We start from the raw sequence: 23,984 nt of genomic DNA on the forward strand, positions 1-23,984 counted from the left end.
CAGGCTTACCAGGTTCCTTCAACCCCCCCTTCTGAACTGGAGGCAGTTCCCAGTTCCTGTTTATTAGGTTGGACCTGTTTGCTGTGGTGCTTACCTTCAGTTGGACTGCCTTTGAACATCCTAAAGGTTTAAAACCTTCTTTTGTAGCTCAATTAACAATTCCCTTAATGGATTTCAAGAAAGTGATTTTATGCAGAGTACAAAAAAAAACGCCTATTTTCTGTGTTTATGACAATCTGCGCGGTATTGCTTTACTATACAATTGAGGCATGCTAATAGTGGGAAGAGGTTAACCTACAGTTTTTGTTTGCCAGTGTCCAATCCTCTGGTAGCTAGTAGTAAACCCTGAAAATTTATGACTTTCTGTGTCCCTCAATGAACTCCATGAACAGGATTTTATGGTTTCAGCAGCCTTTAAAAAAGAAAATAGCAAAAATAAAAGTGTAATAATATGCCCAAACCATTGTTACTGATATGCTCTGCTATTTCAGTATAGCTTAAATCTGCAACTATAAAAGAATGCTTAGAAAGATGCTTGCACAAGCACTTTACTATATATGTATATATCATTGTGGGTTGGCTTACCCTTCTCTGTTCTGCAGGCCATGGGACAGGATGCATGACTTATGACTCATAACCAGATGGCCTGTTGACCCGTGTTAACTCATGATAATGTATCTTAAAGGGTCACTTTACAAATACATAATTTACTAACCACTCCCCTCTCCCCTCGTTCTATTGGTATGTTGAACCATATATAAGCTGCAACACACCAAATAAAGGCAAACATTTTATGAATGCACAGCCTGCTTCTTGTTTCATTCGGTGTCTCCAGATATCTGAGGGCCTTGTTGGTGTGCCTAATAGATGGGTGGTCATCCAGAATACCTACTACCCTGTTTCCCAGAAAATAAGACCTAGCGTGATTGTCGGTGATGGCTGCAATATAAGCCCTACCCCCCAAATAAGCCCTAGTTAAAGTCCTTGTAGGTCTTATTTTCAGGGTAGGGCTTATTTTCGGGTTAAAACAGGGTAGGGCTTATTTGGTGGGTAGGGCTTATATTGCAGCCATCACCGACAATCACGCTAGGTCTTATTTTCGGGGAAACAGGGTATCTCCTTTCAAAAACTATCATCCACGTCATTTACTTTACAAATCTTTTGCAGATAACATTTCCTAGATTTTATCTGCCAGTAGCCTTTGCAGGCAATTAGTTGTCACTGTGTTTTCTGAACTGAAGCCAAACAAAGTCGTTTTCTCAGAGACTTTATTGAACACGAGAAGAGACAATCTTTAAATTAATTCTGAACACATAACAAACCGGACAGTCCTGACTTATACACATAACAGCAGTAGTGTTGTACCCTATATTACAGGCCTTCTTTCATTGTAGATGCTTCTCCAGCAGCATCGTACATCTTCGCCTCTAGCTCAGAAGTTGGGTTTATGTTTCTTCAGCTCCACCATCAAATGATGAAGATTAATTAACTCCGAACAAACCGGGAGATTCCTGAGAGGAGGCTGGGAGAGGATCTTGTGGAATCGGTGGTAGTACTGGATTAGCTGTGTCAGTGCCCCCTATAGAAAATCAATGTGCATATTTATATACTGAGCCACATCTAATATTCTACACACACACAAAAAGTATTGGGACGCCTGTCTTTCCACGCATATGAACTTTAATGACATCCCAGTCTTAGTCTGTAGGGTTCAATAATGAGTTGGCCCACCCAGTGCAGCTATAACAGCTTCAACTCTTCTGGGAAGGCTGTCCACAAGGTTTAGGAGTGTGTCTATGGGGATGTTTGACCATTCTTCCAGAAGAGCATTTGTGAGGTCAGGCACTGATGTTGGATGAGAAGGCCTGGCTCGCAGTCTCCGCTCTAATTCATCCCAAAGGTGTTCTATCAGGTTGAGGTCAGGACTCTGTGCAGGCCAGTCAAGTTCCTCCACCCCAAACTCGCTCATCCGTGTCTTTATGGACCTTGCTTTGTGCACTGGTCCAAATCATTTGGTGGAGGGGGGATTATGGTTTGGGGTTGTTTTTCAGGGGTTGGTCTTGGCCCCTTAGTTCCAGTGAAGAGAACTCTTAACCATTCCGGACCGGCTCACGCCGATATACGTTGGCAATTTGAAGAGGGATATTGTTGTTATGGCAGCAGCTAGTTACCATAACCCCGGTATCCTCTTCTTCGGTGAGCGTTCCGGTTTCCGATTAAAGTGGTCTCTGTGGCAGATTCGCTGCGAGATCACTTTTATCGGCGGCAGTAGAGGGCCCCCCCCCCTCCCCACCACTTACCGAAGCTGCCTCGGCGGAGGCTATCGGATCCTTCTCGGTGTTGGGTATGGAGACGAGTGAGGGGAAGATGGCCCCCACCCATATCTATCTATCTATCTATCTATCTATCTATCTATCTATATCTAGAGATATATATATATATATATATATATATATATATATATATATATATATATATATATATATATATATATATATATATATATAGATATATATAGATGTATATTTATATATATCTATATATATCTATATATATATATATATATATATATATAATTACCAGATACTACATTTTTCTGTATACACATGCATCTTACTCCTGATGATTGGCACTAAGCCATGAAACGCGTTGAGTTTCCAATTAAGGGTGCCAATGAAAAGTTTGCTTAAATTATGAATTTCTACAACATCACTATCCACTGCCTTTTTATTTTATTTATATATATATATGCATTATTCTTTAATTATTTATTGAATGTATCAACTATGTCCATTGATCATGTGTATTAAATATGTTATTATGATTATTATATTCATTATGTTAATCTTTTAGAATTATACCCTATATTATATATTATTAATATTATTTATTTATAAGTTACGTTCTCAAATATCATGGACTACCCCTTGGGGATTGTGACATTAAACTAAATTAAAACAAATCTATCTATAGAGATACATACATATATATACTTCTATCAATCACACCGACATGCCTCATGCAAAGTCCCATTTCCAGTTTCTATTTTCTGCTGTGACTAATCACAGCAGAAGCCAATCAACCGGTGCCGGCCAACGGATGCCCGCCGGCGCCCGCCGATCAACGAGAAGCCAGACTGGACGGAGCTCTGCCTATGTAAACAAGGCAGAGCTCTGTCCTGTCAGCCGGGACGTGCTGGATTTTGTTTCCCTGCAATGCAGGGGATAAAATCCAGCACATCCCTTAAGCTGGCCATACATAGATAGAAAATCGTTTGAAAAAAACTTTTATTTTTGATAAAGATCTGTCGAACAACTGTGTTTAACTCCATCATTGTATCAAATAATTTTCCACATATTACTGATCGTTAACAACATAAATGGTAAATTTTTGTATCGATCAATGATCAATGCACATGTACGTTTTTTTTAGAACTATTTACGATTGATTTCCCTACTGATGTTTAGAAAATCGTTCGATTACGCAACAAAATTCCGACATGACAGATCTTTCTTTTGACATAGAACTTTGCATTTCAAGAATCGAAATGCGCCCACTAACCTTTCTAAAGTTGAATGGTCGATGTACGTCCTGCCTTAGGGAAAGCAGCACACTGTACACAGATAAACACTGGCCAGGCACACATTTAACCCTTAGATCACCCTAGATGTTTAACCCCTTCCCAGCCAGTGTCATTAGTACAATAACAGTGCATATTATTAGCACTGATCACTGTATTAGTTTTACTGGTCACCAAAAAGTGTCAAAAGTTTCAGTGTCCCGACTGTCCGCCACAATAAAACAGTCCCGCTATAAGTCGCTGATGGCTGCCATCACTCGTAAAAAAAAAAAATGTAAAAAATAAATATCCCATAGTTTGTAAAAGTGTCAGATTGTCCACCGCAATATCGTAGTCCCACTGGAAGTCACTGATCACCACCATTACTAGTATAAAGAAAAAAATGAATCAAAATTCCAGTATATATCCCATAGTTTGTAGACGCTATAACTTTTGTGCAAACCAATCAACATACGCTTAATGGGATTTTTTTTACGAAAAATATGTAGCAGAATACATATTGGCCTAAACTGATGAAGAAATTAGATTTTTTTACTGGATATGTTTTATAGTAGAAAGTAAAAAAAAAAATGTTTTTTTTTTTTTTTTTCAAAATCTGTCTTTTTTTGTTTATAGCGCAAAAAATAAACAACACAGAGGTGATCAATTACCACCAAAAGAAAACTCAATTATTGGGGCGAGGGGAATCACATAAATTTCATTTATGTACAGCGTTGTTAGATCGAGCAATTGTCAGTTAACCACTTCAGCTCCGGTAGCAGTTGCCCCAAATGACTAGGCCATTTTTTGCGACATGCTGCGTCGTTTTAACTGACAATTGCGCGGTCGTGCGACGCTGTACCCAAACAAAATTTATGTCCTTTTTTCCCCACAAATAGAGTTTTCTTTTGGTGGTACTTGATCACCTCTGCGGTTTTTATTTTTTGCGCTATAAACAAAGATAGATCGACAATTCTGATTAAAAAAAAAAAAGAATACTTTTTTACTTTTTGCTATAATAAATATCCACAAAAAAAAAAAAAAACGTAAAAAAACTAAATTTCTTCATCAGTTTAGGCCAATATGTATTCTTCTACATATTTCTGGTAAAACAAAATCGCAATAAGTATATATTGATTGGTTTGCGCAAAAGGTCTACAAAATAGGGAATAGATTTATGGCATTTTATTATTATTATTTTTACTAGTAATGGCGATGATCAGGGATTTTTAGCGGTACTGCAACATTGCGGCGGACAGATCGGACACTTTTGACACTTTTTTGAGACCAGTGACATTTATACAGCGATTAGTGCTAAAAAAAATTATTGTATAAATGACACTGGCAGGGAAGGGTTTAACACTAGGGGGCGATCAAAGGGTTAAGTGTGTTCCCTGGGAGGTGTTTCTAACTGTGGGGGGAGGGGACTGACTGGGAGTAGGGAGATCGCTGTTCCTGATCACTAGGAACAGACAATCTCTCTCTACTCCCCTGAAAGAACGGGGATCTGTTTGTGTACATTGACAGATCCCCGTTCTGGCTCTCTGTGGCGCGATCGCGGGTGGACGGCGGACATCGCAGCCACGCGCCCACTATATCTACTGCACGAAGCAACGTACACCTACGGCGATTTGCGCAAAAGAGCCAACCTGCCGCAGTATAATGACGGTGGCTGGTCGGCAAGTGCTTAAAGTAATGCAGTGTCACAAAAATATCCTGGTCATGCAGGGAGGTCAAGTGGTTAATGCATGGGTTCTCAACCTGTGGCCCTGCAGCTGTTGTGGAACTACAATTCCCATCGTGCCTCTGCCTTTGGGCGCCATGCTTGTAACTGTCAGCTTTGCAATGCCTCATGGGACTTTCAGTTCCACAACAGCTAGAGGTTGAGCATCCATGGGCTAATGTGTTTTTTATCGCCCATTAAAAACTGAGCTGTTTGCACTAGGCATATGTGTCAAACTGGACGAAAAACTGATTAATGTATGTCCATTGAACGAGTTATCGATCAAAATTCAGTCATTACATGATGGCACTTTCACTTGCCCTCACTGCCGAGTGTTTGTTTTTTGAAAACAAGTTTGATCGATTTTTCGTTTATTGTATGGCCAGCATGAGCCTACCAACCTGCTATAAGTCCACCCCCCTCTTCTTTTTCACTATCAGCAACCATGCCTGTTCTGTAGTTTCCTTTTCCCTTATTCATTGGAGGTCACAGCAGCCATCGGAGAATATTGTCTATAGGAGGCCGACAAGTATCTGGTGGAAAGACTGAATTTACATGTGTACCAACTGCCCGCTGTATTCCTGATGCTCCTGGGTCAAAGCCACACCCAGTGCTAGGATCCAAATGAGGCCGAGGCACTTATTGGATACCTCTGCCAGTGCAGCCAATCATTGGATACCTCTGCCTGCGCAGCCAATCATTGGATACCTCTGCCTGTGCAGCCAATCACTGGATACCTCTGCCTGTGGAGCCAATCATTGAATACCTCTGCCTGTGCAGCCAATCATTGGATACCTCTGCCTGTGCAGCCAATCATTGGATACCTCTGCCTGCGCAGCCAATCACTGGATACCTCTGCCTGTGGAGCCAATCATTGGATACCTCTGCCTGCGCAGCCAATCATTGGCTACATCTGCCTGCGCAGCCAATCATTGGCTACATCTGCCTGCGCAGCCAATCATTGGCTACATCTGCCTGCGCAGCCAATCATTGGCTACATCTGCCTGCGCAGCCAATCACTAGATACCTCTGCCTGTGCAGCCAATCATTGGCTACATCTGCCTGCGCAGCCAATCATTGGCTACATCTGCCTGCGCAGCCAATCATTGGCTACATCTGCCTGCGCAGCCAATCATTGGCTACATCTGCCTGCGCAGCCAATCATTGGCTACATCTGCCTGCGCAGCCAATCATTGGATACCTCTGCCTGTGCAGCCAATCATTGGATACCTCTGCCTGTGCAGCCAATCAGTCACCTTGTCTATGCAAAGATCCCAGCACAAACTGGTGGCTGGTATACAGAGGGAATTCCTTTCCTGCCATTAGGAATTTTGGGGATCTGAATTGATGTAGAAAGAAGGGAAAGGTGAAATCTGTGGTTTTTGGTTCCTGGCCAATTAGAGAGTATTTTCAAAAAAACAGAATGTCTGCCATGGATCAGAAGGATTCGGTCTCTACATCTTCGTAAGGAGTGTCAGGAACCTTTTTGATTCACTGCGCACACATTCCATTAACATAGAAGAGATTATTACCTGTATAATACTGGTTCCATTTTTAAAGTTTGTAAACGACCTCATGACATCTTGGCTCAGCGCCTCCACGGCCTGTTTCCACGTGGCAGAGAATCCTCGCACCAGCTGAGCCACCCGTGCTGGACAGAGAAGAGAACCGATCATTGCAACAGACACTCTCATACAGATCAGTAGAGACTACAAAACACCGGCATTGCTTCTCACCTTCCTCGCTCTTCAGACGATCCTGCTGGCCCTTCTCAATAAGAGATTCTGATTCTTTCACAAAAGCTGTCATTCCACCAAACGATGGAGCCAGGATCTCCTCTATAAATTCCTAGAATGGAGATTAAGATGAAGGTGAGTGGGGTAACACAAATGGCACGTTGCCCATTATGCACACCCTCCACTTCCTGCTGGTAGTGCCGCTCAGTGATTGTATTCTACTGTTCCTCTGCATGCAAGTTTATTGGGCTTCTCAACAAATTGAAATCTGTACATGAGACACAATCATTAAGGGCCGGTTCAAACCACAGAAACGCAGTCCGCGTCCGTTTCCACATGCGTGTTTTTGATGCAGTCCGGTGTGTTTTTTCCCTCTTTTTTTCTTCATCTTAACCACTTCCTAACTGCTCCATAGCTGAAAGATGGGCTACAGCGCAGGTCTCTTATTCTGGGAGGGCGCCCATTGATGTCCTCCCGGAACCATGCCCCAGGGGCGCGCATCTGGCATGCTCTGTGATCACTGCGTCCTAATTATCAGTGCAGCCCCATAAGTGCTTATCAGTCCAGCCTCATCAGTGCCAATCAGGGCAGCCTCATCAGTGCCCATCAGTGCAGCCTCATCAGTGCCAATCAGGGCAGCCTCATCAGTGCCCATCCATGCAGCCTCATCAGTACAGCCCATCAGTACAGCCCATCAGTACAGCCCATCAGTGCAGCCTCATCAGTGCCCATCAGTGAAGGACAAAAATTACTTATTTGCAACATTTTATAACAGAAACTAAGGAAAAGTTATTTTTTTTCTTCAAAATTTTCTGTATTTTTTGTTTGTTTAGCAAAAAAATAAAAAACCTCAGTGGTGATAAAAAAAAAAACACCAAAAGAAAGCTCTATATCTCATAAAAAATTAATAAAAATGTCATATGGGTACAGTGTTGTATGACTGTGCAATTGTCATTCAAAGTGCAACAGCGCTAAAAAATTGGCCTGGTCAGGAAGGGGGTATAAGTGCCCAGTAAGCAAGTGGTTAAATAGGGACATGTGTGTTCTTAGCGCGTTTTGCCACGTTCCAGTACAATTCAGTGCAGAAAAAAATGCAGCACGTTCTACTTTTTTTTTCTGCACCGGAACACACTGCAACTGAACGCACTGGTGTGAACTAGGCAATTGGAATCCATATAAACGCCTGTCCGTGTGTTATTCATGCATCTGGTGTGAACTGACCCTAAAGTGGACTTTTATCCTCCCCATCCACTTTCTAGCATTTCACTCCCCTCCTCTCTGACAACTGGATATTCAGTTATTTTATTGCTAGCTTTTTTTAGTGAACCCTCCTTGCATTTCCTGGTTGCTTGTCTAGGGGAGAATGCCATCTAAGTTGCCCACAGCCTCCTGGGATACTCATGTCCCGCATCCCAGGAGGCCTCAGGGGAGAACGCTACAGTGCATGTTGCCAGGGGGCGGCTGTCTATTCCTGGTTCTTGCAGCTGACCCCGATGATGCTCCATGGTGTGCAGCAGCAGAGTGCCAGATCACCACAGAACACCACTGGATTCACTGGGCATGCATGTTATTTGCGGGCACCCAGTGAAAAAGGTAAGGGGGGTAGGGGCCTCTTAAAATAGGAAAGAGCAAGAAAGTAAAAAGCTGCCATTTGCAACAACAACAAAAACAAAAACAAAAAAAAAAAATCACATTTAGGTAACAGTTGCAATAATAAGTTAATTGGCATAGCAAGTGAACCTCTATCAGGTCTTTATTGCCTTGTACTCCTTGTGATTACACTCTGCTATAATTTGCTTGGCACCATCTTAGATGCTACACCCCAAATATGAATACAACTTCTAACATGGTCTTAAAGGTGGAGTGAGCCTTTAAGACTAGGGGTTGAGGAATAAGGTGTATTACATACTTTATTCCTCAGTCCAGCAGGCTTCCTTCACTCCAGGCCCCTCAAGCCTCTTTGTTCAGTGCGCCGGTGACATAATTTGTGAATATCTCCTAAAGGGTGCACATATAGGAGATATTCATTGTACCTACAGGCAAGACGTAAGTTTACCTGTACGTAAAGGTTTAAAATGAGAGTTTGCTACTGCATTACCACTTCAATATCGGGCACTTTTACCCCCTTCCTGCCCAGGCCAATTTTCAGCTTTCAGCGCTGTCACACTTTGAATGATATTTGTGCGGTCATACAACACTGTACACAAACCACCCATTTTATTCACACAAATAGGGCTTTTTTTTGGTGGTACTTAATCACCACTGGGTTTTTTTTTTTTTTTTTTTGCTAAATAAACAAAAAAAAGTCTGAAAATTTTGAAAAAAATAAAACCAAACTAATTTTTCTTCGTTTCAGTTATAAAATTTTGCAAATATAAATTTAGGCCAACACGTATTCTGCTACATTTCTTTGGTGAAAATAAACCAAATCAGTGTATATTATTTCTTCTGTAGGAAAGTTATAGAGTCCACAAACTATGGGATAGATCTGAAAATGTATCAATCCTGATGTACTGACAGACTATCTCATTTTGTGAGGCCCTAAAATGCCAGGACAGTACAGATATCCCCCAAATTACCCCTTTTTGGAAAGTAGACAGTCCAAGGTATTTAGTAAGAGGCATGGCGAGGTTTTTAAAGTAATTTTTTTGTCATCATTTTTTGGAAAATGAAGAAATTAAGAGTTATTTTTTTCACAATTTCGTTTTTTTTTTCATACTATCACAATGCAGTACAGTGTCATCATATAACTGAAGTGACGGTGATCAGGGACACTGACTGATGACAGTAAGAAAAAGAAAAAAAGGACACTGTTACCAGAGCAATATTATGTCACCATAGTAACATTGTACTACTCTGGGGAAGTGATCAGGATTTTTTTTTTTTTTACACATTATGATTGACTATAGCAGTGAATTACATTGCCATAAGCAAGCATTTTACTGAATAAAACTGAATCATTCAGTCTGTTTTGTTGTGATTGGTCAGAGCTAATCACATGATATAGATGAGATGGGCTGTGATGGGCCCTGTCTGTACCATGTGATCACATTGACCAATCACAGCTAGCAACACAATTGCACACAATAGATGGCATGAAAGGAAGCCATTCATTGTTTACAACTGTGATTGGTCACAGCAGTCACATGTACTGGCAGCAAGCCAGTACACTGATCAGTCATCGGTTGTGTCCGATGGACACAGCCGGTGACAGATCGCGCCGCTGCGTGCCCTCGCGAGGTGCGCTTTCTGAGAAGACGTCATAAGACATCCACTCAGGACGGTAAAGCCACCGCCCGGCTGTTATTCTGCTATAGGCGAGGCGGGAAGGTGTTAAGTTGGTCTGGGCATTTACACTTCAGTGACATGAAAGGTTTAAACTGGAACCAAGTGTGACGCAACAAATTACGGTCTTATCCTTGTAGTCACTGACCTGAGTCCGCGCATTGAGTAACTGCTGGAAACTCTCCACCTCCTTACTGTCTGATGACGCTCGTTCCTTGAGATAAACAATGACAGTGACATTGAAGAAGAGATGCACAGATGACGCATTCACAAACACTGAGTGATAGTACGGCAACACTCACCATCAGTACACCGAGCATCATATCATAGTTATTAATCAGGAAAATTAGCTGCTCCTTTCTGGAGGAAAATTCCGCTGCCATTCTCAGGACAAAATTCTCTACTTCCCCCTGGAAATAAGACACCAGAATTAATGAATCAGAAGGCCTCTTTCATTATCTTGCCTACAATGGTGAAATGAAAGCTGTGATTTTATTGGTTGTGCCGGTAAACACAAACTATTTCATTTCAGAGCACAAGCACTCCTCGCTGTCCTGTTCATTGAGGTTTTCTTGACTTTGCGCTGTGAAGCTGTGTTGCGTTTGATAAACAATAGGCAAATAGCTTGGCTTTTCTTACATATATATGTGTGTATATATATATATATATATATATAACCTATGGCATGTATGATACCAGAGTCCCATCTTGAGGCAGAATTATAGAATGCCTAATTGAAAACTAGTACACTGGAGTGGAGATTGTACAGATGTCTGTTGTTCTGTAACTAAGGTAAACAAGTTGGTAACCGTTGTCGACAAAAGCTTGACAACCTGAAACTTCCCAAATAAAAGCAGAGACTGAAAGAAAGAGCACCATAAAGCCTTAAGACCAAGGAAGGTCTGTGCCAGACCAGAAGAAGCTTTAAGTGAAGACACTTTCACCTGATCTCCAGCAGCTGCTTATAGAAGCTTGGGTCCTCGTTGCATTGCAGATCATGAACCCACTCTAACCTGAGTTAAGAAACTTTTAAGCGTATTTCTACTGTTTACAGACCACAGGCTGCTTATTTGCTAGGCATCTTGCTTGTTATATCTGTCAGTCTTGTATTGTATTATTAATATTGTAATAGTTTTGTATGTACAGCATTTTTGTGTAGTAAAAGCCCATTTGTACACTGCAGAGGTCTGAGCTTCCTTGCTTATACCGCAAAGTAACCTTGCAAGATAGACGCAAGCAAAACAGAAGCTCAGCTGTATACATAATACATTTACCTGCAGCTGTCCCAGGAGGGTATTGGTCTTCTCATTTGTGAACGTCTGATTTATACTAACAATGGCAGATGAAAATTCGGCATAACGGCGAGTGATCTGGGAAAACAGACAATGGAGGTTTAGTATGGTACAGGCACAGATGTGTGTATGTAAATTTAGGGAAGTACTTTATATCTTACATAGTGCGGTCTGGTGTCCAGATTGCCCAGCCTCTGCGGGTCTGTGTTCCGGATACTCTGAATGTTTAACTCCAGGATATACTGGAAGCGCGGCCACAGCATGTCCAACAGGGCGTCCCAGTACCTGCGGGCCAGCAACACACATCAACGTAAACCTACTTGGTGTATCTACAGGCGATTATTCATACAAATTTAGGCTAGACAACACCATGGGGGCTGTTTTTATATTACAGCATATTAAGGCTCCATTCACACTTTTCATGCAACTTTGATGTTCAAAGTTGCATGACAAGTCGTTCCCCATGATTTCTAATGATAACCATTCATATATGTGCAACTTAACCACTTTCTGACCGCCCTATAGCAGTTTTACTGCTACAGGGTGTCAGCTTTGGGCCGGATCATGTATATATATGTGATTCCGGACTTCCACCTGCAGGGGGTGTGTGCGCGCCGCTGGTGGGCTGCTTTCGCTGTGATAATTTACAGCAGAAGCCGATCTGCAGGTGCCGGGCACGTGATGTCCTCCGGCACCCACTGATTGACGGTAAAGTACACAAAATGTGGATCTGACTACGTAAACAAGTCCGATCACCCTTCTGACAGGGGGAAGGGATGGATTCTGTGTTTCTGCACAGCAGGGACTAGAATCCATCTCTTGCCTTAGTAAAAGCAGCACACATAGTATACACAAAACTGGCCAGGCACACATTTAACCCCATGATCACCCTAGATGTTTAACTCCCTTCCCTACCAGTGTCATTAGTACAGTGACCGTGCATATTTTTAGCACTGATCACTGTATTAGTGTCACTGCTTCCCAAAAAGTGTTTAAAGTGTCAGTTAGGGGTTTATTTACTAAAGCTAGAGAGTGCAAAATGAGTCACAATTCTACATAGAAACCAATCAGCTTCCAGGTTTTATTGCCAAAGCTTAACTGAACAAGCTGAGATTAGGAGCCGATTGGTTTCTATGCAGAAATGACTAATTTTGCACTCTCTAGCTTTAGTAATTAAACCCCTTAGTGTCGGAATGTCCGCCACAATGTGGCAGTCCCACTAAAAGTCGTTGATCACGGCTATTACTTGTATATAAAAAAAAAAAAATCCAGTATATACCCCATAGTTTGTAGACGCTAGAACTTTAGCGTAAACCAATCAATATACGCTTATTGGGATTTTTTTTACCAAAAAATATGTAGCAGAATACACATTTGCCTAAATTAATGAAGAAATTAGATTTTTTACATTTTCTATTGGAAATGTTTTATAGCAGAAAGATTTTTTTTTCAAAATTTTTGTTCTCTTTTATATAATAGAATATATAAATATTATATCATAAAAAATTAAACCCAAAATTGACGTTCTTTTCTTGTTTATAGCGCAAAAAATAAAAAAACGCAGATGTGATCAAATACCACCAAAAGAAATCTCTATTTGTGGGTCAAATATTTTTTTCTCGTTACAGTGTCGCACGACTGCGCAATTTTCACTTAACCACCTCAATACAGGGCACTTACACCCCCTTCATGCCCAGGCCATTTTTCAGCTTTCAGCGCTCTCACACTTTGAATGACAATTGCGCGGTCATACAACACTGTACCCATATGAAAATTTTTATTATTTTTTTCACACAAATAGAGCTTTCTTTTGGTGGTATTTAATCACTCCTGGGTTGTTGTTTTTTATTTAATTTTTTTAGAAAAAAAATAAAAAAACAAAAATTTTGAAAAAAATAAAAGTTTTTCTTAGTTTCTGTCAGTACATTTTGTAAATAAGTAATTTTTCTCCTTCACTGATGTGCGCTGATGAGGCGGCACTGATGGGCACTGATGAGGTGCCACTTATGGACACTGATGAGGAGGTACGAATATGCCACACTTATGGGCACTGATAGGTGGCACTGATGGGTGGCACTGATGGGTGGCACTGTGGGCACAGATAGGTGGCATTGGTGGGCATTCATGGGTGGCACTGATGAGCAGCAGTGATGAGCATTGAAAGGCAGCACTGATAGCCATCACTGACTGGCATCACTAATGGCCACTGATTGCTGGCACAGATCGGTGGCACTGGTGGGCACGGATAGGCAGCACTGGTGGGCATTCATGGGTGGCACTGATGAGCAGCAGTGATGAGCATTGAAAGGCATCACTGATAGCCATCACTGACTGGCATCACTAATGGCCACTGATTGCTGGCACTTGTGGGCACAGATCGGTGGCAATTGTGAACACTGGTTGTCACTAATTGCTGGCAGTGGTGGGCACACAGTTCTGGCACTGGTGGCAGTTAACTGTAATCAGGGCACTGATTATCAGTGCCCCGATTACATTCCTAGATCTCCTCTGTGAGGAGATGCCGCTGATCGGCTCTCCTCATACTCTATGTGACCAGGTGTGATTGGACACAGCCGATCACATGGTTAAAGAGCCGCGGCCGTGGCTCTTTACACAGATCGGGGTCGCGCCGCTGTCCAGACAGAGGATCAGGGGTCATGCACCCTTATAGGACAGTCAGAAGAGAATGAAAACTTCTCTTACAAGCTTTAACCAGACACTAATAGAAGTCACAAGACTGCTATATACTGCTGATAAGAAAAGGTATTTATCAGTTTATTGTTACCAAAATAATTGCATTTCCATGTTCTGTGTACTGTGGGAGAGCAGATATAGTGAATGCAGGGTCCTGGGTCTAGTACCACTTTAACCACTTCAGCTCCAGGTCATTTTTTGCGATACGGCACTGCATTACTTTGACAATTGCGCGGTCGTGTCGACGCTGTACCCAAATAAAATTGATGTCCTTTTTCCCCACCAATAGAGCTTTCTTTATTTAAATGTTTGCGCTATAAACAAAAAAAGACCGACAATTTTGAAAAAAAAAAAACAACAATTTTTTTTACTTTCTGCTATAAAACATAAAGTTCTTCATCAATTTAGGCCAATATGTATTCTGCTACATGCTTTTGGTAAAAATAAATCCCATAAATGTATATTGATTGGTTTGCACAAAAGTTATAGCATCTACAAATTATGGGATAGATTCATGGACTTTTTATGGTTTTTACTAGTAATGGTGGCGATCGGTGTTTTTTTTTGCAAATACTAAGTGACACTTTTTGGGGACCAGTGACACCAATACAGTGATCAGTGCTAAAAAAAAATGCACTGTCACTGTATAAATGACAGTGGCAGGGAAGAAGTTAACATTAGGGGCGATCAAAGTGTTAACAGTGTTCCCAGGGAGTCTTTTCTAACTGTGGGGGGAGCGGATGCAATGGAGGAAAAGAGAGGTTTGTGTTTCTGCTTAGCAGAGACACAAGATTTCCCTTTTCCTCCCTCAGAGAACAGCGGTCTGCCTTGTCTACATAGCCACACCGCTGTTCTGCCTTTCCTCCGAACGATCGGCAGGTCCCGGCGGCCATCACGGCCAACGGACAAGCTGATTGGCTCCCGCTGTGTCTAGTCACAGCAGGAGCGGCGCTTCGTCAGCGCACGCACGCGCCCCCGGATCACGTGCCCAAAATCACGTACAGGTACGTTGTTGTGCGCAGCCGGGCCACCCTGACGCAGTATATATGTGGTGGGCGGTCCGGAAGCGGTTGAAAAAAAAAAACATTGAAAGTGTTTTATTATATCTTTTCAACAAGTGCAAAAAAACAAACTGTTCATCCAATCTTCTTGTGAGCTGAAAACTTTGTGTGCTTTCTACTAGATCAGGGGTCTCCAAACTTTCTAAGCAAAGGACCAGTTTTCAGACTTTAGAAGGGCCAGACTGTGGGCAGTGAGAGTAGAAAATGCCGCAGGAGATATTGGTATTAGTGGGGAGATTAATCTCCATCATTGGTATCAGTGGGAGGAATAGTGCCCCATCATTGGTGTCAGTGGAAGGAATAGTGCCCCATCATTGGTGTCAGTGGAAGGAATAGTGCCTCATCATTGGTGTCAGTGGGAGGAATAGTGCCCCATCATTGGTGTCAGTGGGAGGAATAGTGCCCCATCATTGGTGTCAGTGGGAGGAATAGTGCCCCATCATTGGTGTCAGTGGAAGGGATAGTGCCCCATTATTTGTGTCAGTGGGATGAATAGTGCCCCATCATTGGTGTCAGTGGGATGAATAGTGCCCCATCATTGGTGTCAGTGGGAGGAATAGTGCCCCATCATCGGTGTCAGTGGGAGGAATAGTACACCATCATTGCTGCAGTGAGAGAATTAGTGCCCCATCATCGGTGTCAGTGGGGAGAATAGTGTCCCATCATTTCTGCAGTGGGAGGAATAGTGCCCCATCATTGGTGTTAGTGGGGGGAATAGTGCCCCATCATTGGTGTCCATGGGAGGGTCACATCTATGGTGTCAGTGAAAGGAATAGTTCCTCTATTCATGGTGTCAGTGGGGTGAATAGTGCTCCATCTTTGGTGTCAGTGGAAGCAATAGTGTCCCATTGTTTGTGTCAGAAGGAGGAATAGAGACCGAGGGGCCAGGTAAAGGCAAGCAAAGGGCCACATCTGGTCCACAGGCCGCAGTTTGGAGACCCCTGTACTAGGGTGACAACGCTGCCCAGTACCATTGTCACCCTAGGACAGGAAGTGTGTAAATGGCAAGATTACCAAGATAAAATAAAGACCAAAAAAGCACACTGCATGTCTCTTCTGTAATAAATAGCCTGCATGCACGAAAAACTTTGTAAGTTTTCATTTGGTTCCGCTCTTAAAGGGGAACTTTAGTAAAAAAAAAAAAAAAAGGGGCGGACAGGCAAGATTTTAATGCATAGGAGACATGCTTTGTCTGTTCTGCATTAAAGTTACTTACCTGCCTGTCTGCCCTTGTACACTGCACTGTGCATGCAGCTCACTGTAAAAATTTGGCTACGCCAAAGCTGACTACCACCCCTGTCCGGCCAATAAAATCGCCCGGCAATCGAGACCCGGAAGCCGGCCACCTGAAGATGTCAGCAGCCGCCAGGGGGCTCCAAGATGCCGCACTGCTGGATCCAAGGTGAGTATAATTCCGCTTGAAGGAAGTAGGCTAATAACGGTTTTACCAACAGGATCTACAGCTAATAAACAGGGAGCAGGGAAAAACAAAAACGGCTTATTCTACTGACAGACTGCATCATGTTCTGTATGTTATTTTAGTTTTCATTAAAAAAGGTCCATTGTTATACCTAGATCTAAATAAACAGCAACAGATTCATACAATATGTTCTAATTTTTCAGCTGCAACAATAAACCTATACCTATGACCTGACACTATACTCCGTATATTATTATTATTATTATTATACAGGATTTATATAGCGCCGACAGTTTACGCAGCACTTTACAACATTAGGGCAGACAATACAATTCAATACAAATCAATACAGGAGGAATCAGAGGGCCCTGCTCGTTAGAGCTTACAATCTAGGAAGGCTGTAAAAAGTAAAATGATGAGCTGTGCAGAAGGCAATAGCCAATCACAATTCAGCATACTAAAATCAGGACAGCAAAGGTTGCATTCTCATTGGTTGGTACAGTTTCCTGTGCCTTGCTATTTAACCACTTGACCTCCGGAAGATTTACCCCCCTTCATGACCAGGCCATTTTTTTTTGCAATACAGCACTGCGTTCTTTTAACTGACAATTACACAGTCATGCAACGCTGTACATAAATTAAATTTATGTCATTTTTTTCCCCCCCAAACAGAGCTTTCTTTTGGTGGCATTTGATCACCACTGGGTTTTTTTTTAATTTTTGCCCTTAAAAAAAAAAAAGAAAAAAAAAAAAGGCAGACAATTTAAAAAAGAAAGAAAACTAATATTTTTATTTTGTCTGCTATAAAACATATCCAATAAATATATATATATATTAAAAAAAACACATTTTTCCATAAATTTAGGCCAATATGTATTCTGCTCGAAACAATGGATCACTTATGTTAATTCACTTCTTCTTAGGGAGCGACTAGCCTACAGCCGCAGGAAGGCTGTGAGAAAATTCGATCTCATTTGGCAGCCATGGCTGGACGATCCCAGCCTTTCCCCCACCACAATTAGTGATGGACAGGCTCCTGCAGTAGAGGCCTCTCACTGCTATCGGGGGAGGGGATGGGGGATGGGGGGTGGGGGAGAGAGAGAAAGAGGTAGGAAAAACAGGTTAAGCCACGTTAAAAGGTAAAGCACTAGAATCTGCATAATCCGTTGGCTGAAGAAGTGTCTAATACTGTTATAATACATCGGATTGTAAGTGCTAATTGGTGTGTTCGTTTAAAAAAAAAAATAAAAAAAAAAATCACAATATCTGTATTGCCTTCTGTCATTGCTCATGTTCTATGGATATCTGATACAACTTGTTCAATATGTGTTATTCTTTCCTTATCTGCTGCAATGATTGTATGCATTGAAAGAGCAATTTATCAATAAAAAAGTTTTGATTAAAAAAAAAAAAAAATGAATGTATTCTGCTACATGTTTTTGGTAGAAAAAATCCCGATAAGAGTACATTTGTTTGCGCAAAAGTTATAGCGTATACAAATTATGGTATACACTGGAATTTTTTTTTCTATACTAGTAATGGCAGTGATCAGCGATATTGCGGGGGACAATTTGACACTGACACTTTGGGGGAACCGGTGACAATAATACAGGGATCAGAGCTAAAAATATACACTGTCACTGTAACAATGACACTGGCTGGGAAGGGGTTAAACATCAAGGGCGATCAAAGGGTTAAATGTGTGCCAAACCAGTGTTTATGTGTGTACTATGTGCTGCTTTCACTAAGGAATTTGCTGGGTTTTATTGTCTGGTTTGCAGGAAAACAAAAACCAGCACATCCCTGCTGATAGGATAGAGCTCTTTATTGGTTACATAGACAGAGCTCTGTCCTGTCTTCCTCCTCGCCGATCAGCAGGTGCCGGCAGTCATCCAGTGGCCGGCACCTGCCGATCGGCTTGTGCTGTGACTAATCACAGCACAAGTGGTGCGCCGGTGCCCCCTACCCAAACTAGCAGGATCACATATACATATACATATACATATATACGTGATTCTGTGCAGCCGGCCTGCACTGTAGCAGTAAAGTTACAGTGCGTGGTCAGCAAGTGTTTACTCTTGTCTCTAATAAATAAGCTCACTAAATCAGAAGTGTTACGAGTCTCGGGGTTGTCTCACTTGTCTATAGCGGGGATGTCTCTCCTTTGAGCGATGCCTTTAAACCGCAGCACGATATGTATACACAGGAAAATGGCGATGCTGTCGAAGCAGTCAGAAACATAGGAGTCGATGTGCTTCTGTAAAACATAGATAAAAAAAACAGGTTAGAGAAATGGAATTCAGCCTCCTTAGGGGTCACGCTGTAATGATTGGTCTCCAGCTTGGAGGCATCTCACCAGGAACATGGATAAAGTTTTGCCCATCACCGTGTTGAAGAGTTCCTGAGCTGCCAAGCCGTTTGACAGGAAGAATTCGGATAAGAAGAGGTATTCCCGGCAGCTGTTATCGAGGAGGGCGTAGTGCTGACTGCGGAACAGAGACTCAAACGGGTACTGGTGGAATAAGGAGGATCTCCATTAGCACTGCATGGAAGTTACATAGTTGGCAAGGTTGAATAAAGACAATAGTCCATCAAGTTCAACCTGTGTTGGTGTGTGTGTTTAGAAAATCATTTCCCATATCCCTGTATATTGTTTTTACTAAGATGCCCTGTCCAAGAGTCTTTTAAAACTATCCTTACTTCCTGCCAACACCACCGACTGTGGAAGAGAGTAGGGCTGGGAAAAAAATCGATTGAAATCTTGAATCGAGTTGAGGAGGTCAAATCGATTCAAAATTTCACCGCGCCAGTCGTGAGGAGCTGCGGGCAGGAGTTTTTAGGCGAGCCCGCGGCTTCGGTCTAATCCGCTAGGCCGGACGTCGCAGACTAGGCCGAAGCCGTGGCCTCGCCTAAAAACTGCCTGCAGCTCCCCATGACCGGCGCTGACACCGCACTGGTCCTGAGGAACTGCGGGCAAGAGTTTTTAGGTGAGGCCGAGGCTTCGGCCTATTCTGCGAGGCCGGACGCCGCGGACTAGGCCGAAGCCGTGGCCTCACCTAAAACCTCCTGCCTGCAGCTCCTCACGACCGGCGCGGTGTCCAAAAAAAAAAAAAAATTGAATCATGAATCAAGTTTTTTTTAAGAAAATCCCAGATTTTTTTTTTTTTTTAAGAAAATCTCCCAGCCCTAGAAGAGAGTTCCACATCCTTACCGCCCTGACAGTGAATCCCCCCCCATACGCAGCTTAAGGTTAAACCGCTTGCCCTCCAATCTCATCGTGTGGCCCCGTGTCCTCTTACACTCACTGCGCTGGGATCACCGTTAAGATATTTGTAAATCGCTATCATATCGCCTCTCAAGCGTCTCTTCTCCAGGGAGAATAGATTTAGCGCTTGTAGTCGTTCCTCATAATTGAGGTCCCCATATTAATTTAGTTGCCCTTCTCTGGACTCTCTCCAGCACATCCCTTCTGAGGACTGGTGACCAGAACTGGACGGAATACTCCAGATGTGGGCGAACCAGAGTTTTATAAAGTGGCAGGATTATAATTTTTACCTCTGAAGTAAATTCCCTTTTTAATGCATGCTAAAATTATGCCAGCTTTGGTAGCTGCAGCTATTGCTCAGTCTGTCTTCTACTAGGACCCCTAGATCCTTCTCCACCCTGGAAGCCCCTAGAGGTTCTCCCCCTAATGTGTTTATATTTTACCCCGCAAGTGCCTTACATTTACCAATGTTAAACTTAATTTGCCCTCTAGTTGCCAACTCCATTATTTATTGAGGTGCTCTTGTAAAGTTTCTATATCCTGCTGTGATGTTGTCAGCAAACACTGAGATTGAGCTATTTATCCCATCCTCTATATCATTTATAAATAAGTTACACAGAATTGGTCCCAGGACAGATCCTTGGGGTACCCCACTTACCACTCTATACCAATCCGAGTACACGATATATATCACCACCCTTTGGACACGCCCCTGTAGGCAATTTTCTATCCAAGAACAAACCCTGGGGTCTATACCCACCGACCTCAGTGTGTAGATTAAGCGTTTATGGGGGACTGTATTAAATGCTTTTGCAAAATCCAGATACACCACATCCACAGGCCTATCTTTGTCCAGATGGCAGCTCAGCTCCTCATAGAATGTCAATAGGTTGGTTTGGCAAGAGCGACCTCTCATAAACCCATGCCGTTGCTAATTATACTGTTTTCATCAGCAATTTTTTGGATGTGGAATCTTATCATCCCCTCAAATAGATTACATACTACCGATGTTAGACTGACAGGCCTATAGTTTCCATATATCTCTGCCCTTTTTTGAATATTGGTACCATGTGGGCTTTTCTCCAATCAGCTGCTACCAATCCTGTCAGTATGCTGTCCATAAAGAATAGGAATAGCAGTCTGGCAATAGCCTGACTGAGTTCCTTAAGGACTCTCAGGTGTAAGCCATCCGGCCCTGGTGATTTATTTATGTTAAAGTGGTTGTAAACCCACATTTTCAATTTGTACCTATAGGTAAGCCTATAATAAGGCTTACCTATAGTTACTGTAAATATCTCCTAAACGTGTGCTGTTTAGGAGACATTTACTTAGTATTTCGCCGATGATGTCATCGGCGCATGCACTGTGAAGGATATATATATGGGCAAATGTCTATACAGGTCTGATAACCCTCTCCCCTTCACGTGACAGCGCTGGGTTCCAGAGCAGCCAATGCTTCCCACATCCACAACAAACCCTGTGCTCTTGGCATCTTGAACAGAGCAGTGGGGGAAGTGAAGGAAGGATGAGCATATGCAGCGGGGGAGGGTATAAACAGAAAAGTCAGTGCTACTACCCATACACCACACAGATAGCAGAGCTCCCTGGTGCTCGATCCACAGTCGCTGGCTGAGTAGAGTAATGTAGAAAAAATGATCCCATAACTATGACTAAGGCCTTCTAGGCTGAAACGCGTCAACTGACTTAATCTGCGTTTGTTCACTGTGGCTATTAATTAAAATGAAGAAATGTTAAGAGCAACAAAAGGAGCTGGGGAGGGTGCCAGTCAGGCTCCATTCATACCTGAGCGTCACATTTTTTTAGCATCTTTTCGAGCTTTTGCATGAGCGTTTTTGAGCTTTGGCGTTTTTAAAATTACCCAATAGAGAAAAATATCATCTGTTTCATTATTTGTTGCTGTTTTTTCAGATTTTTCAACCATTGTTATGTATTTAATATTATTTTTTACTTTTTTTTTGTAAGGGGTTAAGGGTTAGAGTTTAAAAGTTAGGGTTATGAGTTAATTTATTTATTTATTATTTATTTACTTATTTTGTTAGGTTAGGGGTTATATTAGGGTTAGGGTTTAATATTCGGGTTAAGGGTTGGGGTTTTTTATTTTATTTATTTTCATGTAATTATTGCATTTGAGCCGAATAAAGTGTGTCAATACGCACTAAAATGCTTGAATCAAGCATTTCCATTTTTCAAAAATGCACCAATCTGCTCGATTTGAGATACAAAAAAAGCTCCAGAACTTTTTTGAGCTTCAGCCGTTTGGCTTCAGGTGAAGATATGAACCAACTTCACAGAAATAATTGATTTTTTTGTCCTCCTGTGTTTTGGAGCTTCCAAACACTGAGGTGTGAATGGGGCCTTAGATGAGCCTGCTCCACCGCTGCATTCTGTAGTCTCACCCGCCAGTGTCTACATCACTGCTGTGTCGCATAGGGTTGTAGGGGCCGGTAGATTGTAACCACAGTATGCAGTGGGGGGGGGTTTGACACGACTGGTATCTGTGAAGTGTTGTATGTTGAAGATTTTGCAAAAGCTGTGCTCTGCAACAAAGCAAAATTAGGACTCACCACCCGCCGAAGAGATAAGTATTAAGAGTCTTCTATTGCATCACACCTCCTGGACTTAGCTCTATTATTTATATCGGACAGCTTTATAGTACTCCCAGAAGACAGCTATCGCCGTAGTTTTAGGAGACCGGCGCTGATCCTTCTGACCCATGCATCTTGAACAAAAGAGGCTATGCCCGCCCCTCCCCTCCTTCTACCTATTCAGAGAAGCCTTGGTATTATATGAACACGCTCACAAAATACTAAGGCTTCTGTGAATGGGCAGCAGAGGGGAGGGGCGGGCAAAGCTGCACTATGTGCTTTTCTTCTCTCAGATCCTGGAGTGTCTCACAGAGCAATAAACCTGTCAATGTAAATAATAGAGATAAGTCCAGGAGATGTCATGCAGCTCCTTGGACTTGGCTCACAGTGTGCCTTCACTCTTTACAAAGTGGCTGAATTCCTGGAATTCAGCTTTAACAATAAAACCTGGAAACTGATTGTATACTATGAACAGCTGCCCCAGATTTTTGCACTCTCCAGTTTTAGTAAATCTCCTGCATTATGTGCACTGACTGACAATGCAGTATAGTGTAGATACATCATTCCAGCCCACGCCCTGCCCCGCCCCTTACAGACAGTTCTCACCCTGACATCACTCTTCTGCGCTGTGTGCGGCACAATGATTGGACCCTCCAGCTCTGTAGGACTGATGATGGCGGCCCGGTTACCGACAGTAAAAACCGTATTCTTACTGCGCAGTGTTGGCTTGGAGAAGAAGCGTGCCCAGATTAAGGAAAATATAAACTGATGTTTTGACTCTGACATACACAAAACACATAACTTAAGTGGTCCAAAATTATGTTATAAACATAAAACATGAATATAAACATGAAACCCACAGACTCAAAAAAAATTCAACCCCCCCAATCTATAAAGAAACAAACATACCATACAATACAAATACATGCATAGAAAGACATACAAAAATGTAAACTTCAAAGAACTTTAAACATTGGGTGTGATATGAAACCTGTGATATGAAACCTGGTCACATGGGGGGGGGGGGGGGGGGGGTTGGGGGAAAGGAAAGTGACCAAGCTATATTGCTTAACTTAAGGAAAGTGAAATCCCTGACCTGGCTGTGCAGTCTGGCTGGGCTATGTAAAGCTGGCCTTACACAGTTCTTTTTTCATTCAGATTTCTCAAGGTGGATGGAGGAATTTCCCCCCTTCCCAGCTAGGACATTGTATTCTGACAGTGGCACCCACTGTTGTCAGAATACTCTGATTATCTGATCGGGGGGGGGGGGGGGACATGCAAGGAAAATAAAAAGCAGCATTTTAGCTTGCACATGATTGAATGATACAATCAGCAGAGCTTCC

At 42.4% G+C, this 23,984-nt stretch overlaps 1 protein-coding gene across 1 annotated transcript in view; it reads right to left on the minus strand.

Moving 5' to 3' along the window:
* Positions 1-1,251: 1,251 nt before the first annotated feature.
* The window catches only part of VPS52 (VPS52 subunit of GARP complex), a gene marked incomplete in the record, with an annotated part of 44,402 nt that continues 21,669 nt past the window's right edge, over positions 1,252-23,984 (minus strand). The window contains 10 exon segments of the mRNA XM_073598200.1: positions 1,252-1,579; positions 6,815-6,933; positions 7,019-7,130; positions 10,452-10,517; positions 10,606-10,713; positions 11,578-11,673; positions 11,757-11,880; positions 18,909-19,027; positions 19,127-19,282; positions 23,248-23,381. Of these exon segments, the coding sequence (XP_073454301.1) occupies positions 1,433-1,579; positions 6,815-6,933; positions 7,019-7,130; positions 10,452-10,517; positions 10,606-10,713; positions 11,578-11,673; positions 11,757-11,880; positions 18,909-19,027; positions 19,127-19,282; positions 23,248-23,381 (1,181 nt within the window).

Source organism: Aquarana catesbeiana, linkage group LG09 (assembly GCF_042186555.1).
Source record: "Aquarana catesbeiana isolate 2022-GZ linkage group LG09, ASM4218655v1, whole genome shotgun sequence".
In the NCBI taxonomy this organism is placed as follows: Eukaryota; Metazoa; Chordata; class Amphibia; order Anura; family Ranidae; genus Aquarana; species Aquarana catesbeiana.